Raw genomic sequence first — 20,368 nt, 5'->3', positions numbered from 1 at the left:
TAATATGAGCTCTTCTCATCCTTCACTGATGGCTTTGCAGACACATAAAAAAAAGGTTGCAATGACCAAAGGAGGATGACTTTAAACCAGTCATCCACAAACCAGCCACACCAGTGACAAGAAACTAAATAGTCTGGTTCCTCTTGGGAAACTGAGCTTATATTGTCCAAATTTAAAAGTTTTCCTGTAATTTGGTTGTTTTCATCGTCAATCTCAGAACTGCAAACTGTATTTCAGTAAAACTTGGCTCTTTACGCACATCCACATTTGTGTTGCAGCCGGCTGAAAGAGTCCGTCCGTCCAAGCCCACGTCTTCACATCCGGGGTCCCAGGGGCCTCTGCTGTCTTCGGGAGAAAGGTGGAAACACTTTCTTTAGTAGAAACTAAAAAGCAGCCTTATCGGAAAATTGATGATTAGTTGGGAAACTTTTTAGTTTCCAGACTTTGGTAACCCTGTATGTGATACGTATAAAGATGTGAGATCTAAAGCCGCTGCATGCAATAATGCCACCTTGTGGAGTTCTACGCCAGGGGCTGACACATGAACGTTCGTCATGTACGCTGCCTCCGTGTGGTCAGAAGTGGTATTGCTGCAAAGAGCGGCTTCAAGCCAGGAAAAAGGAAGGAAAAAGTTTCTCACCTGACTGCTTTTCAAACAACAATTTAATAAAATAATAAAAAAACAAAAGGCACTAAGAGTCCGGCTAGACAGAATATGCAAAGGATTTTATCCTCCGCACCTCCGCAGGGAAGACGACTCTGGTGGCAGGATGTGCTGCTTCTCCACCGCTTCTTCCTGCAGCGTGAAACTGTTTCGTACCGTGTTGGAAGCCCGTGAGTTTGGTTTTTAGACACTTAGGTCTGATATTTGGTGCTAAAACGGATCCCTAGAGGCCTGAATGCAGACAGATGATGCATCATTCCTTTGCCGCCGGTGTTTCCGTGTGGATTCCTGTCAATAAATAAGTGCCTCATTAAGGAAGTCACATCATGTTTTCCGTACAACTGCATGTGTTTCTATTGTTACAGGGTTGTAAGTGTTTAAAAAAATGTTTTTATGAACAACTGCTCAGGTGAGATATTCTTAAACGAGTGTGAGGGAGGGTTTTGACGGGGATTTCTGTTTCCTTTGCTCCAGCAGTTTTTAATTAATCAGTACAAACGTCTAAAAGTGACTAAGATAACAGCGACCGAGATGCCGTCTCGGGTCGTTCTGAGCAGAGACCCATGACGGTCAGAACCAAGCGCTTGTGCTGGTCCGTGAAGGTGCGGCTCAGAGCCGGGTGTCCTGGACCTCGTCCTCGGCCTCCTCGGGCAGCGAGGAGATCTTGGTGGCCTGCGGCGGCGGCCTCTTGGTGGAGTTGAGGCGGTGCAGCGCCGGGAAGAGGTGGCGCCGGTCGGCCGGGCTCATGGCCTGCTTCAGGTGACTCATCTCATTCATGAGCTTCTGGATGGAGTCGTAGCTGGTGATGGAGCTGTTCTCGATCATCTGGGGGGAGGAGAAGCCGGTTAGCAGAGGTGTCAAAAGTATTCACATTCATTACTCAGGTAGAAGTATAGATACTAGAGTTTAAAAATACTCCTGTAGAAGTTGAAGTATCAACTCAAGTTTTTTACTCAAGTAAAAGTATAAAAGTACTGGTTTCAAAACTACTTAAAGTATAAAAGTAAAAGTAATGTAAAGGGGAAAAAAGCCATTGAAAATGAATGCATCTTAGTATAATGCAAATATATTAAAGAACCATATATGTGTACTATTGAGCATTAACATGTGTTTCAGAGAGCAGGAGATATGATGACTAGTTGCCTATAAGTATTGTAATGGTGCAAAAAGTCAAACTTCAGAGGCATGTTATCATTTATCCTAACCTTTATTGGGATGTACATCCAAGTTTAGTTGCAGGAATCTGAGGGAACGGATGTAAGAACAAAACTGGACAAGAACATCTGAAACAACCACAACCAAATTCACTCTATCCGGATGGAGCAATTTAACTGGATAGTTTTTTTTAAAGGCCGGAATGAAATAGAGTAATGAGGCTGTTTTTAAAATGTAAGGAGTAAAAAGTACAGATAATTGTATGAAAATGTAAGGAGTAAAAGTAAAAAGTCGTCTGAAAAATAATTACTCCAGTGAAGTATAGATAACCAAAATTTCTATAAGTAAGGTAACGAAGTATTTGTACTTCGTTACTTGACACGTCTGCCGGTTAGAGACCATGCAGGGGTCATACGTTTTAACATGAATCTGAAAACGATGGAAAGGTTTAAAAGATGCAGGAAAAATCGAGAATTCCTGTATCCAGCTTGACTTTAATCGTTTGCAGACGGTATTTTTTTAAATTTTTACACAGTTCTGCCTCTAAAAACAGTAAATGTTCTGCCCTGCATCCTTGCAGGGTCACTCAAGGATGCAGTGCTGGAATATTTATCGACCTGACTCCATCGTGGTCCATCCCAGATGCCTCCGAGCCCAGGGATGCTGATGCCCGGGATTATTTTAACCTCTGAGAATTTGATACCGTCTGACGACTCGAAGACTTAAGTGTGCAGCTCAGTTTTGGGGGTTTTTGTTGCTGTAATTCCTCTTTTATTCTTTGAACTTTGTCTTAAACATGTTGATGATCCACTCCTGGAAGCCGGAGCCGTTCACGGACACTACTTTTGCACCAAATCGTCATTATCTATTCAGTTTTAATCCTGTTCGCCAATATTAACCCCTTAATACCTAATGTATCATGGTTTAGCAATACATTTCTGAGGCCTCTGTACCATCCCAGAATCAACACGATTAAAAAAAAAAAATTATAGTTTTATACAATACCATTTTTAAAAAAACTAAATAAATAAAATTGTATTCATAGGGATACAAAAATAATAATTAAAAAACTGTTAAAAAATATACACTTTGAATTGCTCTTTGAATCTTTAAAAATTTAAACATGTCAATGATTCGCAGCGGTTCATTGACACTACTTTTGCACCTAATCAACGTTATTTCCACCTCTGTCCCCCACTAACGTCAAAGAAATATACTCATTAATTTTTTATCTTCATTGCATCGCCCAACGTTGCTGACGGGTCCCAGAAACTCCTAAAGGATTAAAAGGCTATTATTTACATTTTATTTGATCAAAAATAAATTAATCTGGTTAAATTTATACATTTCTAAGACCTCTGCACCATCTCATAATAATCAAAAATAGGTTTTATACAATAAAAAATGTATAAAACCGAAATAAATAAAACTCTATTCATAGATACAAAAATACAAAAAAAAAACTGTTAAAAAACTAAATTCAGGCTGTTTTAATTTACGTATTATTCATAAAGGCATTAAAGGGTCAACTCCTCAAGGTTAAATCACCATAATCAGTGAATGTAGACGGTTGTCGGGGTGGCGGCGTGTTTGGTCCATGGTCTCCGTTACATCATGTGACTTCGTTCTGCACGATGGCTCCTGGATCAGTTTGTTCAGTCTCCTCTAGTCGGAGATAACGGCGAGCGGGAAGAAAACAACGCACTCAGCTGGCGTGAGTCAGTTTAGATCTGATGAGACGCCGTGGCGTCATCACGCCGAGCTGGTAGTTGGTAGCAGCTCCTCTCTTTGGACACGCCCCCTTAAGGGGGCGGAGTTATACTCCTGACCAGTGGCAGTTGGTACTAAACATTTTTGGGGGGGCGCAATTTACCTTATACATACAATGGGGTGTAACGGTACACAGAAGTCACGGTTAGGTACCAGCTGGGTACAATGGGGGGAAAAGAAAGGAAGAAAATAATATTTTGGTCCTTTAATTTTGAAGTAGAAAACTTTTAGCACACCGGATATGCAGAGAGGTGCATCAGAGGAGGAAAGCTGCAGCCAATTTTAAAAAGAAAACTCCCGCAAACCTTCTTCTCACCGTGTAGCGGACCCTTGGTTCCAATAAAAAGACGGAAAGATTCGTACAGGTGCTCAAATTTTATTACGTAACGGGCACCCGTACGAATCTCTCCGCCTTTTTATTGGAACCAAGGGTCCGCTACAGTGAAAACTCGTTCCATTACCAAGGGTGCTTGTTTGGAAAGTGTCAAAGTGATTGATGCCTTCAGGGAACCATCCCGACAATTAATCAAATTAAATGCAGGTAATGAACAAACAAAAGAAACGGAGCAGCACAACGCCAAGCCGACCCACGGGAGAAACAGCTGAGATGCAACAGGTGTGGAGATTACGCAGCAGAATCATCCCCTCCCCTTTCTACCTTTGAATTCTCTGCTAAAACACACTGGCGAAAACTGACCACCAGGTGGCAGTTAAAACAATTTACTGTCATTTACACACCGTACTCGTGTTTATTGGGCCAACGTTTCGGTCATAGACCTTTTTCAAGGCATCAAAACCGGTTTTGATGCCTTGAAAAAGGTCTATGACCGAAACGTTTCATTCATTATTTTTCGCCCTAGCGCCCTCTACTGGCCAGCCGCCGCTGCTCCTGACAGTAAAGATTAAAACCGACCTGACAGGGATACAGAAGTCGTGTCGGGACTCACCAGGAACGACTGACACTCCAGCAGCGGCTCCACCCGGTGCTCGGAGAGGATGACGGTGCAGCTGGAGAACGACTGCTTCAGGGTCTTCCTCAGGACCACGAGGGTTCTGCCCGCAACACAAACAAACACCCTCGTTACTCCCATCAAAGGCCGTCTCCCTCCACCGACGGCGTTTCACTTCCTCCAGAAGCCCGTCGCCCATTACAGGCTCCATTTACGGGCACGACCCTCCGCAGCGCACGTCCTCGCACAACCACCTCCGCCGCACGTACGGGACTCCGGGAATTACTGTAAGCACTGCAGATTGTCCCTGCAGATTGTCCCCATATGCAGCGACAGGAACCGCGCACATGCTGGACACGCATGAACTTTGACCTCGTCTGCAAGGCGGAGATCGTTGTCAGGAGGCCGCCGGGGGGGCGAGGGGGCGAGGGCCGCTGCTGAGGTCCTCCAGCCAAACCTCCCGATGGAGGGATGCAAGTTAAGTTCTCTACGTTATTCTCTGGATTCATTTACGTGATTTTAGAGATGCAACGTGGTGAAAATATACCGAACAACCTGCGACGAACAGCCGGAGCTCGAAGGCGTCACTGCGTTCATGGGTAGACGACATTAAAGATTCTTTTTTCAATTTAAAAAAAAACAACAAAAAAACATGTAAATAAAATAAACAAAGAAATTAAATGAATTAAATTTTTTTTTTTAAATTAAATAAATAAAAAATTTTAATAAAAGAATAGAAAAGATTAAATAAAAAATTAATGAATAAAATAAACAAGTAAATAAAGAAATGAATAAAATAAACCAATAAAAAAAATAATGAAAATAAATACATAAATAAAATAACTAATACAAATAAATAAATAGAAAATAAACAAATAATCAAATAAATAAAATAAAAAACTAAATTTGTAAGGAGAAAACCGTAGAGGTTTCGAGCTCGCGGCAGGACGTCCCAGAGAGCTTCCGCTCTACTCACAAAATCCTCGGTGCACTTGTAAAGCAAAAACTGACCAGGGGGATGATTACCGTAAAACCGCCGAGTTCCAATCATCCGCCGGTCAGGCAGAATTTTTTCAGGTCAAACGTTGTTTTTCTGGTGGCCAAAAAAATATTCAGATATAGCCGACCTAAACACAAACAAATAACCTTGAACGAATTGAAAAGTGTGACTATTTGTTTAATTTTAGAGGGACCTCCCTGATGACGAGTTATGAAGTTGAGCAGCTCGTGTATCAAAGAGAAAGGGAGGGAAAAGACGTGAGTGAACCTCTTTCCCCCCTTTTTTTTTGCCTCTCTTTTCTCTTAGCTTGGAAACTTCACAAGCGAGCCATAAAAATAAGACAACTAGCTCAGTAGATTGAAGAAGCACAATAGGATTTGGGTTGAATGGAGACACACAATTAATAAACGCCTGTTGATTAGAGCTAAGATTTAAGCAAATAAACACCCGGGCCTTTATTTGGTGATTTACAGTAATGACATTTCATTTAGGGCCAATCCCAATACACCCCCTACTTTCTACCACTAGCCCTCCCTCACTACCACTACCCCTAAAAAAGAAGCCACACATTTTAGGGCCCTTGTAATCTTCCCAGGGCCCTGTCCCAATATTCCCACTCCCCCTACTTTTCAGCACTACCCCTAAATGTTGCATGCTACGTCACTGCGTGGTTTACGTTCGGGTACGTAAGTGACTGCGTAGTTACGTTTGCACATACGTCACACCATATCAGGAAGCCGAGAGCTAAAAGCTGTTTTAATTTCAGCTGTAGCGCTGTTAATATGCCACTTTATTAAGTTTTAATATTTTTTCAGGCGTAAAAGTAACCGTTAAGATCCCCAACCTGGGCTCAGTTTATCCAAATAACGCCTGTTAAGAAATTTGCTCCGAAAATTTCGGGATGAGAACTCGGGAGCTGATTTATGGTTCTGCGTTAAATCGACGCGTAGGGTACGGCGTAGGGTACGGCGTACAGCGCGCGTTGCCGCGTAACCTACGCTGTAGGCTCTGCGTTGGTGTAACGCGGAACCATAAATCAGCCTTTATTCTGGCGAGGTTTGAAAAAGACTTCGCAACAACGGGCAAGCGAGTGATTATGTACATTCACTGAGTGAATATTATGAAAGTAAAATATATATTTCTCACTAGAAATGTAATCAAAACGCATTTTTATGCAGAAACTAACTCAAAATATTGATTTTATTCACTAAAAAATAAGAAATGTCCGCCATGTTTTTTTTTTATTCAGTCCACAAATGACGACGAAAAGCATTCTGGGAAATTTTTCTGGCCCTCGGTCAGGTAGTCAGCATCTGAAAACCCTCACTCTGAAGGGCTAGATTGATGCCCCCTAACACTCGTTTTCCCCACTACCCCTAGGTGAAAATAGGAATTGGGACACCACTACCCTCACGGGAACGCGCAAAATTTAGGGGTAGTGATGAAAACTAGGGCTAGGGGGGGGATTGGGACTGGGCCTTAGAATTTAAAAAAAAAGCAGCCTAATTTGGGACGGTGAGATAAAAACTCCCTAATTAATGGGAAGAAACCTTCAGCGTGCAGAAACCAAGTAGGAAGACCCTCACAGGAAAACATCTTAAAACTAGCTTCAGTTACGTAATGGTAATATTTCAACGTTACTTTATTAGGTGTTTTACGGTACTCCTGGTATCGATTATTGACACGTATGCAAACTCCAGGCTGGAAAAGGTTAGATTTTAGCCTCCCTGATGCTTCCTGCGGTGCAACCAGCGAGGTAGAGGATAAGGACGAAGGCCGACAGCATATCCTGACGCAGGTTTCAACTTCCGAGGGAATAAAAAACGTATTAGTTCTGATTTCTGCGAGAGAAACCGGGCGGTTTAAGTGCGTTGGGCTAAATCGCAGCACAGACCCGGTGGCGGTGATTGATACTGACATGGGGTCGAGGTAGGCGGACGGCTCGTCCAGCAGCAGGATGCGGGCCTTGCTGAGGATGGACCGGGCCAGGCACATCAGCTGCTTGTGTCCGTTGCTCAGCACGCTGCCGCCGTCCTCCAGCTGGAAGTCCAGCTTGTCTGGAAACTGCTCGATGACCGACTTCAGGCCGACCTGCAGGCACAGCAGAGGACAGGAAGTTTCAGCCCCGCAGCAGCGGCCCGCTTACGTAACACGACAAGAGACCGGCATTTAAACTTGTGTCCAATTACCCAAATGTGCTCGAACAACAGAGGTTCATTAGCCCTAATGGATCGGCAGGAGGGAAAACATGTCTGGGGTAGCAGATTAATTCACCGGCCGTATCTGTAATTATAATCTCGGGGAGGGAAAACAGAGCCTCACCTCGTCGGCCACCCGCCACAGCTCCTCATCGCTGTACCGGCCGTACGGGTCCAGGTTCATCCGGAACGTCCCGGTCAGGATGAATATTTTCTTTTGAGCAAAAAACGAAGACGACAACAACAAGTTAGCACGATAGATGAAATATAACGACCATGAAGAATCACTTATCAAAGTTCTGTGGGGTTATCTGGTCAAATCACAGGTTAGAGTACCTGTGGCACGACTCCGAAGGCCTTTCTCCACGTTTGCACGGAGACGGAGCTGGAAGAGACGCCATCGATGGACATCTGTCCGTCGGTGGAGGCGAGGCGCAGCAGAGCCGACAGCAGGGTGCTCTTTCCCGAGCCGGTCCGACCAAGCAGGCCCACCTGAACACAGGAACATTAAACTCTCCTCAATATCGCTTCACAACTTCTATTTTTTGTTTGTTCACTCTGGTCTCTGGTTCCATACGTCATGTACCAGTGCATGGCTGGCTACCATGGTAACCATGGGTCTGGTTGGCAGGGCTAAACCCACTGATCGAAGAAACGGTTCGGTCTAGTTCATAAATAATTTTCAATAAGGGTTCTAGTGAGTCCAGCATTAATAACATGAACAAAAACCATAATCACAACATAAAACCATATCCATTTATTGAGCAGGGTTATAGCAGCAGAGGTGTCGAAAGTATTCACATTCATTACTCAGGTAGAAGTATAGATACTAGAGTTTAAAAATACTCCTGTAGAAGTTGAAGTATCAACTCAAGTTTTTTACTCAAGTAAAAGTGTAAAAGTACTGGTTTCAAAACTACTTAAAGTATAAAAGTAAAAGTAATGTAAGGGGGAAAAAGCCATTAAGTACAAAAGCCATTGAAAATGAATGCATCTTAGTATAATGTAAATATATTAAAGAAGCATATATGTGTACTATTGAGCATTAACATGTGTTTCAGAGAGCAGGAGATATGATGACTAGTTGCCTATAAGTATTGTAATGGTGCAGAAAGTCAAACTTCAGAGGCATGTTATCATTTATCCTAACCTTTATTGGAATGTACATCCAAGTTTAGTTGCAGGAATCTGAGGGAACGGATGTAAGAACAAAACTGGACAAGAACATCTGAAACAACCACAACCAAATTCACTCTATCTGGATGGAGCAATTTAACTGGATAGTTTTATTTAAAGGCCGAAATGAAATAGAGTAACAAGGCTGTTTTTAAAATGTAAGGAGTAAAAAGTACAGATAATTGCGTGAAAATTTAAGGAGTAAAAGTAAAAAGTCGTCTGAAAAATAATTACTCCAGTGAAGTATAGATAACCAAAATTTCTACTTAAGTAAGGTAACGAAGTATTTGTACTTTGTTACTTGACACCTCTGTATAGCAGCAGGTATAAAACTGTTTGTTTGGTTTTGCATTGTGGTATATATCTATAACTGTCCTGACTGAAGTAGCTGGAAGTGGTCGTGTAGTGTTCAGGTGACCTGTTAGGTTTTCTGAAGAGCGGTTTTGAAGCCTCTTTTTCTCCGTGATGTGGAACGCCACGTGTCCCTGGGAAGTCGACATGAACGCAACCCGACTCATGTCAATCAAAGTTTACTACGACTACCAGCCCCCCCCCCCCCCCCCGAAGATCGCTGCAGAGCTGCTGGCAGACGTTTACAGGAGTAATAACTGCTGGTTGCACAGGTCACACTGTGCCAATGATCTGTACCACCCAGTGTGGTTACATGCACATCTAAATCCAGCTATTGGCAACAATCTAACTTAGTATTAAACAGCAGTTTCCCAGAAATCCAAGTAAACATGTGCAAGAAGACAATCGATTATTAAGTGAGGATCATTCTACTCCGCGATGCTAGGTGGCGCCACACGCACTTTATCGTTGGTGTTCTTCCGGTACAATTAGCAAACAAGAGCGAAAGAAGACAACAACATGTGAAAAAATGGACTCTAATGATGAAGCAGCTCTGTACATTTTGTCTCCCTCCCTCATCTTCTTCTGTTACCGTGTTGTTGTAAAGCCGTGACTGTTGTTACTCCCACGGCTCGTCACTTCCAGAAGGGGAGTCCCGGCTACTGACTGTTAGATGACTAGTTAGATCAGGGGTGTCAAACTCATTTTGCTTGGCGGGCCGGATTTGACCAATTTTTTTCTCGCGGGCCACATGCTCAAAATAACAAAAACGGTGCGGAAAACTTTTTCTCGAATTCTTTTTTTTTTACTATTGTTATCTAATCCAATATCAGTTTAGTTAATTTTAAAGGAAATATGCACTTTGTTTACACTCTAATTATGTAAAATATATTTCTTCAGGATCTTTTCTTGAAATTTCTCGTTTTTTTTTCAAATTATGTAAGATACTTTTAATATAATTTTACAAAGATAAACAGAAACAAGTAGCCTATGTTTTTTTTATATTTCGCTTTTTTATAGGAAATTTAATTAAAAGCAAAATCTTTCTTATTACATCTGAGTGTTTCTTTGTGATTTAGAGATTTTTCCAGTACAATTAAGTGTATTTATTTTTAAAAATTGGCGTGGATATTTACGCCAGTGTGCCGAAAAAGTCAGCACTTCTCTTTTAACTGTTTTACTTTGTCACTATCCTCGTATTCAAAACTGAAATTATCAGAATAAATATCTTCTATCATCTTTTTTAGCAGTGATATTTTTCCTGCGAAAATATATAATAGTAGTCGGTTAATAAAAATAAATGACCGTCTACAAAAAAATAAAATCGGCAAATGCATTCTAGAAAAGTAAAAAAATGACGAAAAATGCTCTCTTTGTGGAATAACGATGGATTTGTAGAAGAAATATATTATCGGATATGCTGCGATTCATGGCAATTATTTATGCCTTCCTTTTTAGTAAATTAACATTTCGTTTTTTTGCGTTGGAAACTTCTTACGGGCCGCACATTTGACACCCCTGAGTTAGATGGTTGGCTAAACATCATCCCATCTTCCCCTCCAATTCAAAGTCCGGCTGTTTTATCTAGTATGCACGCAGCAGGGACCCGGAGTATCCCAGAATGCATTTCATACCAGTGAAAGAGAAAGCTCAAACAGTTTTCAGACAGTTTTCGGGAAGGCCTGTTAGCGCTCCAGCAGCAGAAGACCTAAACTGTTCCCTCCAGTCCTCCAAAGAACTTCCCCCACCCAATTAAAACTTCTCAAGTATGAACTCTCAAGCGCACGAGTCCAAACTTGGCGTCCTCAGAATCCACAAACAGGCTTTTATGACGGACCTTTGCAGATTGGTTGACTGCTGACGCGAGCAGCGCTCGCACCACGACGCAACGTTAATCTTGCAGAAACCAAAGTGGAGCACTTAAGTCCACTGCCCCAAATCACGAGTCAAGGTTTCTGGCTTTTCCCAGTCGGTCCTGGACCCGGACCACCTACTCTTCAGTACTTCTGGTCCGCCATCTGGTGAAACTGCTTTGTTTGTACTGGACAAAACAAACTGCACCAATTTAGAAGATGAATTCTCGTTGGTTTCGGAGACTAAAACCTTCAGGTGTAAAAGCGGCTTTAAATAATGTCTTTGATTGTCTTTTGCTCGTTTCAACACTTTCACGAACCCTCCCCGACTGTTCAAGACTCACATTTACTTTTACATCAAACTTATCAACACAGTAAAGTTGCGTGTTGCCACGAGCTGGACGATCTAAAAACTTAACAATAATTTCTTCCACATGCCGACTGGGCTCCGCTGTCTTCAGGAGTCATTACGAAAAAAACATAATTACAATCAGAAGACGTCCAGGGTCGGGGATTGGGATGGGGGGGGCTTGGTTCAGAAAACCACCAATGTTCTCAAATATTGATGATTGTCTCGACTGCAACTTGAAAAAGCTTTTTACCTTTTTTAGTCAATTGAATTTAAATGGAAACAAGCTGCAAACACAACCAGAACATTCACCACTTTTCTGTTTACGCATTCAGCAGATGCAGAGACAAGTTTCTGTTCAAATGGATGGAAAAGTCTCACATTTGTCTCTTAGACAGGGGATACGTATAGGTTTTAAAAGCATAGTTATATCACGGACGTCGTATAAAGATCTAGGTGGTTTGGATCAATCGAGCCTGGCAGGTGGTTGGAACGGGCCATTGGGGATATCCCGATCACATTTTTACTGCTTCTGTCTCCGACTCTTTTGGTTTTGAGTATCAGCTGATAGCGAATCCCGATCAGAGACTTTGGGAATCCACAAAAAAAGAAAAAAGTTTCACTGCAAACAGTGAAACTACTGCATTCACCATCAAATTTAAAATATTTCAGAGTTGCAAACATTTCTAAAATGCAGAAGAACCCTTTACATTTAAGTAATTTGTCTATAATTACAATAGAAGCTGTAGGGGAGAGGATTGTAGTTGATGGAGAGATAAAAAGGAAAAGAAGGGGGTAAAAAAACACTCAATCATTAATTAGAGCTACAATCAAATTTTATTTTATTGATTCTTTTGTTTTAACATTAGTTTGATTTGATTTAATAAAGTTAAATTTTCCCATGGCTTTACAATTTAACTTGCTGAATCTTTTCGTCAGACAAGAATATTTAGACAGGTGACTTTGATGAAAGATGAAGTAATCGGCGAAACATAAATATTAATAATAAATATTCTTGTCCGACGAAAAGAATGAGCAAGTTAAATATTAGTTTGATTTATACACAGTATGCGTATAGTTTCTGTTTTATTTTGAAAATCCATCTTTAGTTTGACCCGTTTTACTTCCCCTTGCCCATTCCTGCCTGATTGTTTGCACCTGTGTCTCGTCAACACAGAGTGTCAGTATATACCGGATTGTCTTCCCTCCCAGTTTCATGTGAGTTTGTTTTTGGATTTCTTGCTTGTTGCAGTGTTTTTAAGGTAATTAAAACCTTTTGAATGAATAATAATTATTATGTTTTACTTGACAACCAGCCAGCGTTGGACCTGCATTCTGGACGCGGAGATGTGAATCCACGCTATCCACCTCTGCAAGAGTCTCCTGGGACTTACGCTCTGTCCACCCTCCACGGTGAAGGAGATGTCCTTGAGGACGGCGCGGCCAGCTTCGGTGTATTTGACGGTGAGTCCCTCGACGTCCATGTGGCCGCGGTTGGGCCAGTAGTCCTGCGCGTGAGGGTTGTTGATGACTAGATCGGGGCCTCCTTTACCTCCCGGTTTTGCGAACAGCGTCTCTTCTGACGGCAGGTCGATGAATTTGAAAACTCTGTCCACTGAGCGCATCTGAATGGAGAGAAGAGACGAAGGTTTAAAGGAGCTTGAGGCAGTATTGAGGCAGGATTTATGAAAAAAATTCATATACGTTTTAAGTTTTCTAGTAATAATGTCAGATGAAGCGTTCCAAACCCAAAAGAATGAGCCCTCTAGTGTATCTCTCTGTTGCCTTGAACAGGCTGTGTGCTGCAAAATGTGCTGCAATTGTGGGGCCGAATTTCCCGCGCTGGGCTGCAGATGTGACGTCAAATGACGCTGCATGTGCGTTCTCCCCGTTCTCCCGTGCCGGCTTCACTGTTGGCTGCAGTACCCCCAACGGCCGTCGTGGTGAAGGGTGGCGCTAGAGAGTCTCATTTCTTAAAAGGAGCCTCATGCTCCTTTAAGGGAGCTGAGCAGGAACGTGTGATTACGTCATCTGAACTATCCCCTTCAACTACTAAAAATGTAAATGAGGAGTCTCTGCAGTTATGTGTTCTTATCACACACAAAGTTTACTTCCTTAAACACACATAAGACTAGCAGCATCGTGAGTGTTTACGCATACTAAACAAAATGTCCTGCACTCTGATAAACTCGGTCAGCTTCAATAAGCATAATGTGGGTGACACAACAGATAAGAGGGTCCAAAATGATTCAATCAGGCTTTTCGAATATCGCATTGCAACTCCTACATTTACCTTCACTGTCTGCAGAGGTAAAAAGAGCAAACTAGAACCACAACCGGGGCGATCGTCTGGGCCTAGAGACAGATCTGCAGCGACTTCCATGAGTTTTTAATTCAAATTTTAACTAATACATCAGAAAATGTTGGCCACAAGTCCTTTTTTAGGGTCTTTGGTTGTCATTGAAGCTGTAACTTTAGAAAAGCCTGAGATTATAAAGTATTTTCATCTGACGAAACGTAAGAAATCAATGGAAATAAAAAGAACAAGCAAAAATCTACTTTTGCCAATTGTGGCGCCCCCTACTGGTCAGCTGATTTCAAATGCAGCACTTTAAATCCACAAACAACTAAAAATCAGCATAAAAAGTTTCATGTTATTAAACTAAATTGATTCAAAGCAGTTTATGACATCATCAAGGATATTTCAGTGGGTGATATTTTCTTACATTTCGTGTCCAACATGAAACGATTCTGACCAAGGCGACCTTACCATCCAGTAAAATCAATCAATACAGTTCTCACAGATACAGTTCTCAAAAAATATTTTCAAACTGACAAGACTGACAAAAAAAAGTGTGTTTTAAGACATCCAGATTGCTGCTCTGGCTCAGTCTGGTCACTGATATCACTTATCTGCCTCCTCAAGCTTGGAGCCGGCTATCAAAACAGTGCTTCAAACCACCCAGAAGAACATCTTAAACCATCTGTGATACAATCTGAACCAAGCTGTGACGCTCCACAACCTGTCCTCGCTTCCTCAAAGTGGAATGTACCAGATATTTTATTGTTTTCATGTCAGTAAAAGTAAGAGGAGCTCATCACTTGAGCAATAATAATACTGATGGTGATAATAACAATGGCTCTGGATTGGCAGACTGGTGTGGTGGTTTCCCCTTCTTGGGGAGGGGGGCTGGAGGGTTTGCTCCAATAACACTCCACAGCCTTTTCCTGGTAGGTTCAATGCTGGAGAAAGGAGCCCGATTGATAATCTAACCTCCGAAGGAACATGTATCAAGAGGTTGTCTTCAGCTCTCGCTGGAGCAGTTCACAGCCGAGTGTGAGGAAGCAGGAGTGCAGCACCTCCTTCAACCAGCTTTCTCAGTAAGGAAAAGGTGTAATGCCCTGAATTGTGTGTTGTGACCGACAGAATAAGAGACAGGTGACTGAAATGAGCGTCCTCCATGCTGGCTGGACTCTCCCTCAGAGGTAGCGTGAGAAGTTCAGAGTAGAGTTGATCCTTCTGCAGGGATAACGGCTGACTTCACTACTGTCTTAATGTGGCTTTTAAAATTCAGGTCTGAGTCCAGAACCACTCCCAGATTTCATTTAACTGAACAAAATTCTTGCACATCCTCTTTTTTAATTTGATCAATGTTTGTATTGGATTATGGTCTCCTGGTGAGATGGTTATATAGATTTGTACGTCATCTGCGTAGTCACGGTAACACATTTAGGGTGTTATTTCATAATTTGAGGAAGTGGGAGCAGAGCTGCCTGGGAGATTTGCGAGGCCCTGTGCGAAATGGCTGGGGGGGGGTCTCACGCGTGAGCGTAGCGAGCGCGCGTGAAATTTTTTGGGTTTTTCGGGTCGGATCGGGTGTCTATGCGCAATTTTAACTCTCCATTTATCAAAATACTGCATACCTTCCCCTGCCTCATCATCATTTGGCTTGCCTCGACGCGGGGCCCCACGGCTGCTTGAGACCCGGTCAGATCGGGGATTTTTGTAACAAATTTATCAAACAAGCCTTTCAGAGAGGCATTAAACTCTTCCATTTTCTTTAGCTTTTTTTTTTTCATCCCCTGATGGAAATTTCCTGAATCTGTCTCGTTCTCTCGACATTGTGTGACAGTTTGTTCCAATTCCACCCGTCTGGATCAGAGCAGCTTGTGTCTGCGCTTGGTCTGACGCAGTTGTGTTGAACAACAGACACGCGCATCATTGCACATATATTTATTGATATGCACAGAGTAGTTTTAGGTCTGTAATGGAACGTGACTGTTGATATTTATAAGGTAAAAAACGAAAGGAAAAAAAAAACGAAAAAAAAAAAATTAAAAAAAAAATTTTTTGAAAAAAAAAACAAAGTTTATGTATCAACCATTTTAGGAATCTTTTATCAGATCATATTAGTAGTGAGATAATGTCTGCCTCCACTGAACAACATTCGGCTGAATTGCACTCTCTGTGGTCCCCGTTTATTGGCTTCGTTACCTAGTGGGGGCGGGGGGGTGGTGATCTCGTAGCCCTTGGGGTTGGGGGTCGGCTTGGGGGGTCTGGGGCGCGGGCCTCTGGTGGCCCCTGGGGGGCGGTGGGGGGGCCGCGGGGCCCTGTCCCTAGCCGGTGGGGGCCTTGGGGGCCTGTGGGGGGGGTTACCTCATGGCGGTGGGGGGGGGTGGCTGGGGAGGGCTCGGGCGGGGGGCTGTGGCTGGGGCGTCTCCGGGCCTCCCGGGGGGGGCAGGGCCGTGGACGTGGGGGTCCCACCCGGAGGGCCCGGCCCTGCCTGGGTGGGGGGTGGCTGTCTGCGCTGGGGGGGCATTGCTGCCTTGGTCCTCCGTCGCTGGGCGGGGGCCAAGTGCCCCTGCGGATGTGGGGACTCCGGGACCCTTGGGGTGTCCGCCGGGGTGGCCTCGGGGGGGGGGTGGGGCCGGGTCCGGGGAGCGGGCCTCCCCTGACCGGGGGGTGCACGGGCGGGCGCAACGGCGGGGTGGCACCATTCCCAGGTATCTATGTCTTATGTTGTCAGTATGAATGGGAGGATGTTGGACCGTTTCCCCCTCCGTCTGGGGGCTCCGGCGGCGCCGGGGGCGCCCTTGGAGGTACGGTGGGGCCCTTGCCCGGCTCGGAGGGCCGGCCCCCGTCTACTGGACGGCCGGTGGGGGGACGCGGGTGTCTTATCAGGGCCGGCTTTGCTGGTCCTGCTTCCTGGCTTCGGCCTCCGCTCCCCCTCTTTCCCCCCCTACACGATTCATACGTACATAGGCGAAGGGCGGGGGGTCCGGGTCGTGGGGGGCACTGTCCCGCGGGGCCCGGCACTCCCCGCCTCACGGTTTTAGCAGCAAAATAGACACTGCACATTCAACACTTAATAAATACATTTGACAAGGACACGTAGTTCGGGAGGGGGGGGGGTCGGTGTCAATCGATACTTGGCCCTCCCCCTCCCTGTTTTTATGGCATTAATCACACGCACTCAACACCAGGGGCGGGAGGGGGTCCCACATCACCCGCGTTCCCTCACTGGCCTGGGACAGGTGGGTCGGGTTACCCGGGCCTGGCGGGGCCCGCCGTGCAGCCTGGGGTGCCTTCTGGCGGTGCTGGACCCCCCCGGGGAGGGGGAAACGGTGCGTGATTGTATGTCTGTGTCGGTGAGAATGCGGTATGGAAGGGTCCTGCCATGGAGGATTTGAGCCTCCATTGGCAGGACATCAAAACTTAATAATTTATGAATATTATATTATACAAAGATGGTTATTATTATTATTAGTATTATTATTATTATTATTAGTATTATTATTATGTATAGTATATTATATTATTATTAGTATAGGTATCTGATAGGTGAATGGATGAATGAATGGGATGCCTGGGTCTGGGGCCCTCCGTTGTCGGGCCTGCACGGGTGTCGCCTTGTTGGGGGGTTCCCTCTCTCCGGGCCCGTCTCCGGTCCCCCCCGCTGCCTCTGCGGCGGGGCGCCCCTCTGGTCTTGGGGGGCCACTTTCGTGGGGGACGGGTGCGCCTGCCCGCGTCGGCGGCCGGGGCGGCTCTGTCTCTCCGGGCAGGCTGGCCCCCTGCCGGGTGGGGGTCGTTGGCCTGAAGGGTGAGGGCCTCCTGGCCGCGTGTCCGGCCCGGACCGGGTGGCCGGGGATCGCCTGGGTCGCGGTCCGCCGCCGCGGGGTCCCTGGCTGCTTCTTCCCGCGCCGTGGGGGCCCCGCCCACGGGCCCCCTCGGCCGCGCCGGGGGGGGGGGGGGCCTCGCAGGCGGTGGGTTGCCTCCCTCCTACTTCTCCCCTCTGTGGGGTTGCCGGTGGCCTGGGTTCCGGGCTCTTCCGTGTCGGCCTCTGGGCTCGCGGGTGGCGGGGTTGCTCCCCCCCCTCCCCCACTATAGATACACTTCAGGTGGAGCTTTGTTTAGTTTATTACACACACACACACACACACACACACACACACACACACACACACACACACACACACACACACAGTCACTTAGTCACATGCATATACACACACACACACACACGCATGATCATATACATACACACACACACACACATAGACATACACACTGGCTTGTTCACCTGCATGCTGGCTCTCTAGTTTTTGGGTTTAGGTAGCGGTAGCGATAGCTTAGCTCAGACTGCGATCAGATCTCAAGATTTAGGTCGATTGCTGTTATTGTTTTGGTTGGCTCCGTGCCGGTTTCGTGCTTTGTTTGTGTTTTTTTTTTTTGTTGCAGATTTCCAGTGCTTGACGTGTGTCTCCGTGTGTTCCTGTTTCCTGGATTGGCAGTGGATGTCGTCACCGCCCCCCCCCCCCCCCCAAAAAAAAAAAAAAAAAAAAAAAAAACACTGGGTTTGTATGTGTATATTTATGTATGTGTACGCATTTGTGTGCGTATATATATGTATATATATTAAATATAGTAATAATGCACATATATACACTTTTGGTTTCTACCGTCATGGTATCAATCAATAATATGTGTGCAGACAAGGTAAAAAAAAAAAAAAAAAAACGGCCCATAGCGCGAGGCCCCTTGATCGGTCGCACGGTTCGCACACCCCTTGCGGCGGCCCTGAGTGGGAGCACATAGATGTTTAACAACAGAGGCCCCAAAATTGAACCTTGGGGAACTCCACATGTTGTTTTTGTTAGCTCTGATGTGTACTTACCTAAAGAGACCAAATAGTCTCTGTCTTTGAGAAAAGACTCCAACCAGGGGAAGAAAAAAGAGTAGTCGCTGCTCGTCCACATGGGGAGGTGCCAGCTGTGGTGGTTTTGGATGCTTTCTGGACGCCTCCCTCAAGAAATGTCAATGGAGGTCCAGGACACCGGAGGGACTACAGTATATCTCTAGCCCCTTTCACACAGAGATTCCGCAATATTGGTGTAAAGAAGTCCTGCCAATACGCCGCCTTTGTTGGTTCACACAGAACCATACAACGCCGGCATAACGCCGCTCCCGTCTGTAAATTCACACAGCATCCCGGCGTTCCGCAATCAGAGGCGTGACGACAGCGTCAGCGTCTAGTGGCATGCCGGCATGCCGGCATGCCGGCTGTGTCATTCACACAGACCCCGTTTCGGCTCTGTGACTACCTCCGCTGCCGGCTTATTGGTGGGGCCACTTGGCCCCCCCATTCCGCCTCCGTGACTTTCACACAGAACAGCGAGGCGGCTTAAAGGCGCAACGTTCCCGCCTCGAACTGGCTGTGTGAAAGGGGCTTCTGATTATTCTTATGTTCTTAAGGTATATGAGAAAAATGGCATTGGGGATTTTAGGGGTTGATTCTGGGATACGACTCCCTCCCCCCTCCCTGAATGGCTTTTATCTTATCTGCTGTAAGGGACAAATCCCAGTGAGAATCTTCTTTTTGATGCTGAAAACCCAGAGATGAACCTGAAGTTACCTCACTAAGCCACTGACTGCTCCAGTTCTTACTACGGTGCTACAAACGTTGACGTGTTCGTGTGTCAGCCACTCACCAGTCCGTCCACATTGATGCTGGTGATGATCGTCAACTGGAAAGTCCCCAGAATGAGCATGGCCAGAGCAACAATGATGCCAATCTCCCCTGGTCTGTCCTCTGTATAACACACACACAGTATGTCATCAGAACCGTCCAATCACAGCCCTCCTCTCTGATGTCAGTGGTATTACAGGTCTGCTACGGGCTCCATTAGAGACTAATGAGCTGTAAAAAGCCTCTTAAACCTGCTCTCAACATAAACACAGCTTGTGACGCAACAGCACGTGTTGTGTGTGTGTGCACTCGCTTTTCCCATTCATTTAATACAACAAACACAAGCTTCCCTTTGGCATTTTATCCAGTGACATTCCAACAGTTTCAATTATTTTTTTGGAGACAAACTGTTCTGTTCTGACGCTGATATTTGACTCCACAGCTCACAGATAAGACTTTTGCTTCTTCGTGTGGTGGGTCTCGATGGCTAACCAACTATAATGTCAGGAGAGTGTACGTGAACCCTTTGGTGCACAGTATGGGGTTCACACTATGTAGATAACATACAATTCATTTTCTCATTGCAGGAGGAAAATTAAGCGAACCCCTCTGAGGTAACAGCTGGTCAAACCTCCTTTTTGTCTCAATAACTTCTAGCAAGCAGTGCTGGTATCTCTGGATGAGACCTGCACAACATTCACAGGGACTTTTGGAGCATTACGGTGTCTATGGTGATACTCTGAGAGGAAGTTTCTTTTTCTAAAGTCGTTCTCCACCCTGGACGACGACCACCCTGAGATTATCCTGCAGGACACCATTTTGTTAAACTTCATCACCCACTCTATGATTGCATTGGCAAATCAAGATGATCCCTCAACCACACATCACCAAGAGAAAGCTTTCCTATGGTGAACGTTCAACTGGTGTGTTCTGGT

The 20,368-nt window shown here is 45.0% G+C and overlaps 1 protein-coding gene across 1 annotated transcript in view; it reads right to left on the bottom strand.

The window, feature by feature from the left end:
• Positions 1-250: 250 nt before the first annotated feature.
• cftr (CF transmembrane conductance regulator) overlaps positions 251-20,368 on the bottom strand; it is an 88,261-nt gene continuing 68,143 nt past the window's right edge. Inside the window, exons 21-27 of the mRNA XM_061720933.1 lie at positions 19,456-19,556; positions 12,861-13,091; positions 8,074-8,229; positions 7,862-7,951; positions 7,458-7,630; positions 4,537-4,642; positions 251-1,489 (exon numbers count right to left, since the gene is read on the bottom strand). Coding sequence (XP_061576917.1) covers positions 1,274-1,489; positions 4,537-4,642; positions 7,458-7,630; positions 7,862-7,951; positions 8,074-8,229; positions 12,861-13,091; positions 19,456-19,556 — 1,073 coding nt within the window. The 3' untranslated portion in view covers positions 251-1,273. The remainder of the gene's footprint in view (positions 1,490-4,536; positions 4,643-7,457; positions 7,631-7,861; positions 7,952-8,073; positions 8,230-12,860; positions 13,092-19,455; positions 19,557-20,368) is intronic.

Source organism: Cololabis saira, chromosome 5 (assembly GCF_033807715.1).
Source record: "Cololabis saira isolate AMF1-May2022 chromosome 5, fColSai1.1, whole genome shotgun sequence".
Lineage (NCBI taxonomy): Eukaryota > Metazoa > Chordata > Actinopteri > Beloniformes > Belonidae > Cololabis > Cololabis saira.
This window is presented reverse-complemented; position numbering and strand designations above follow the sequence as displayed.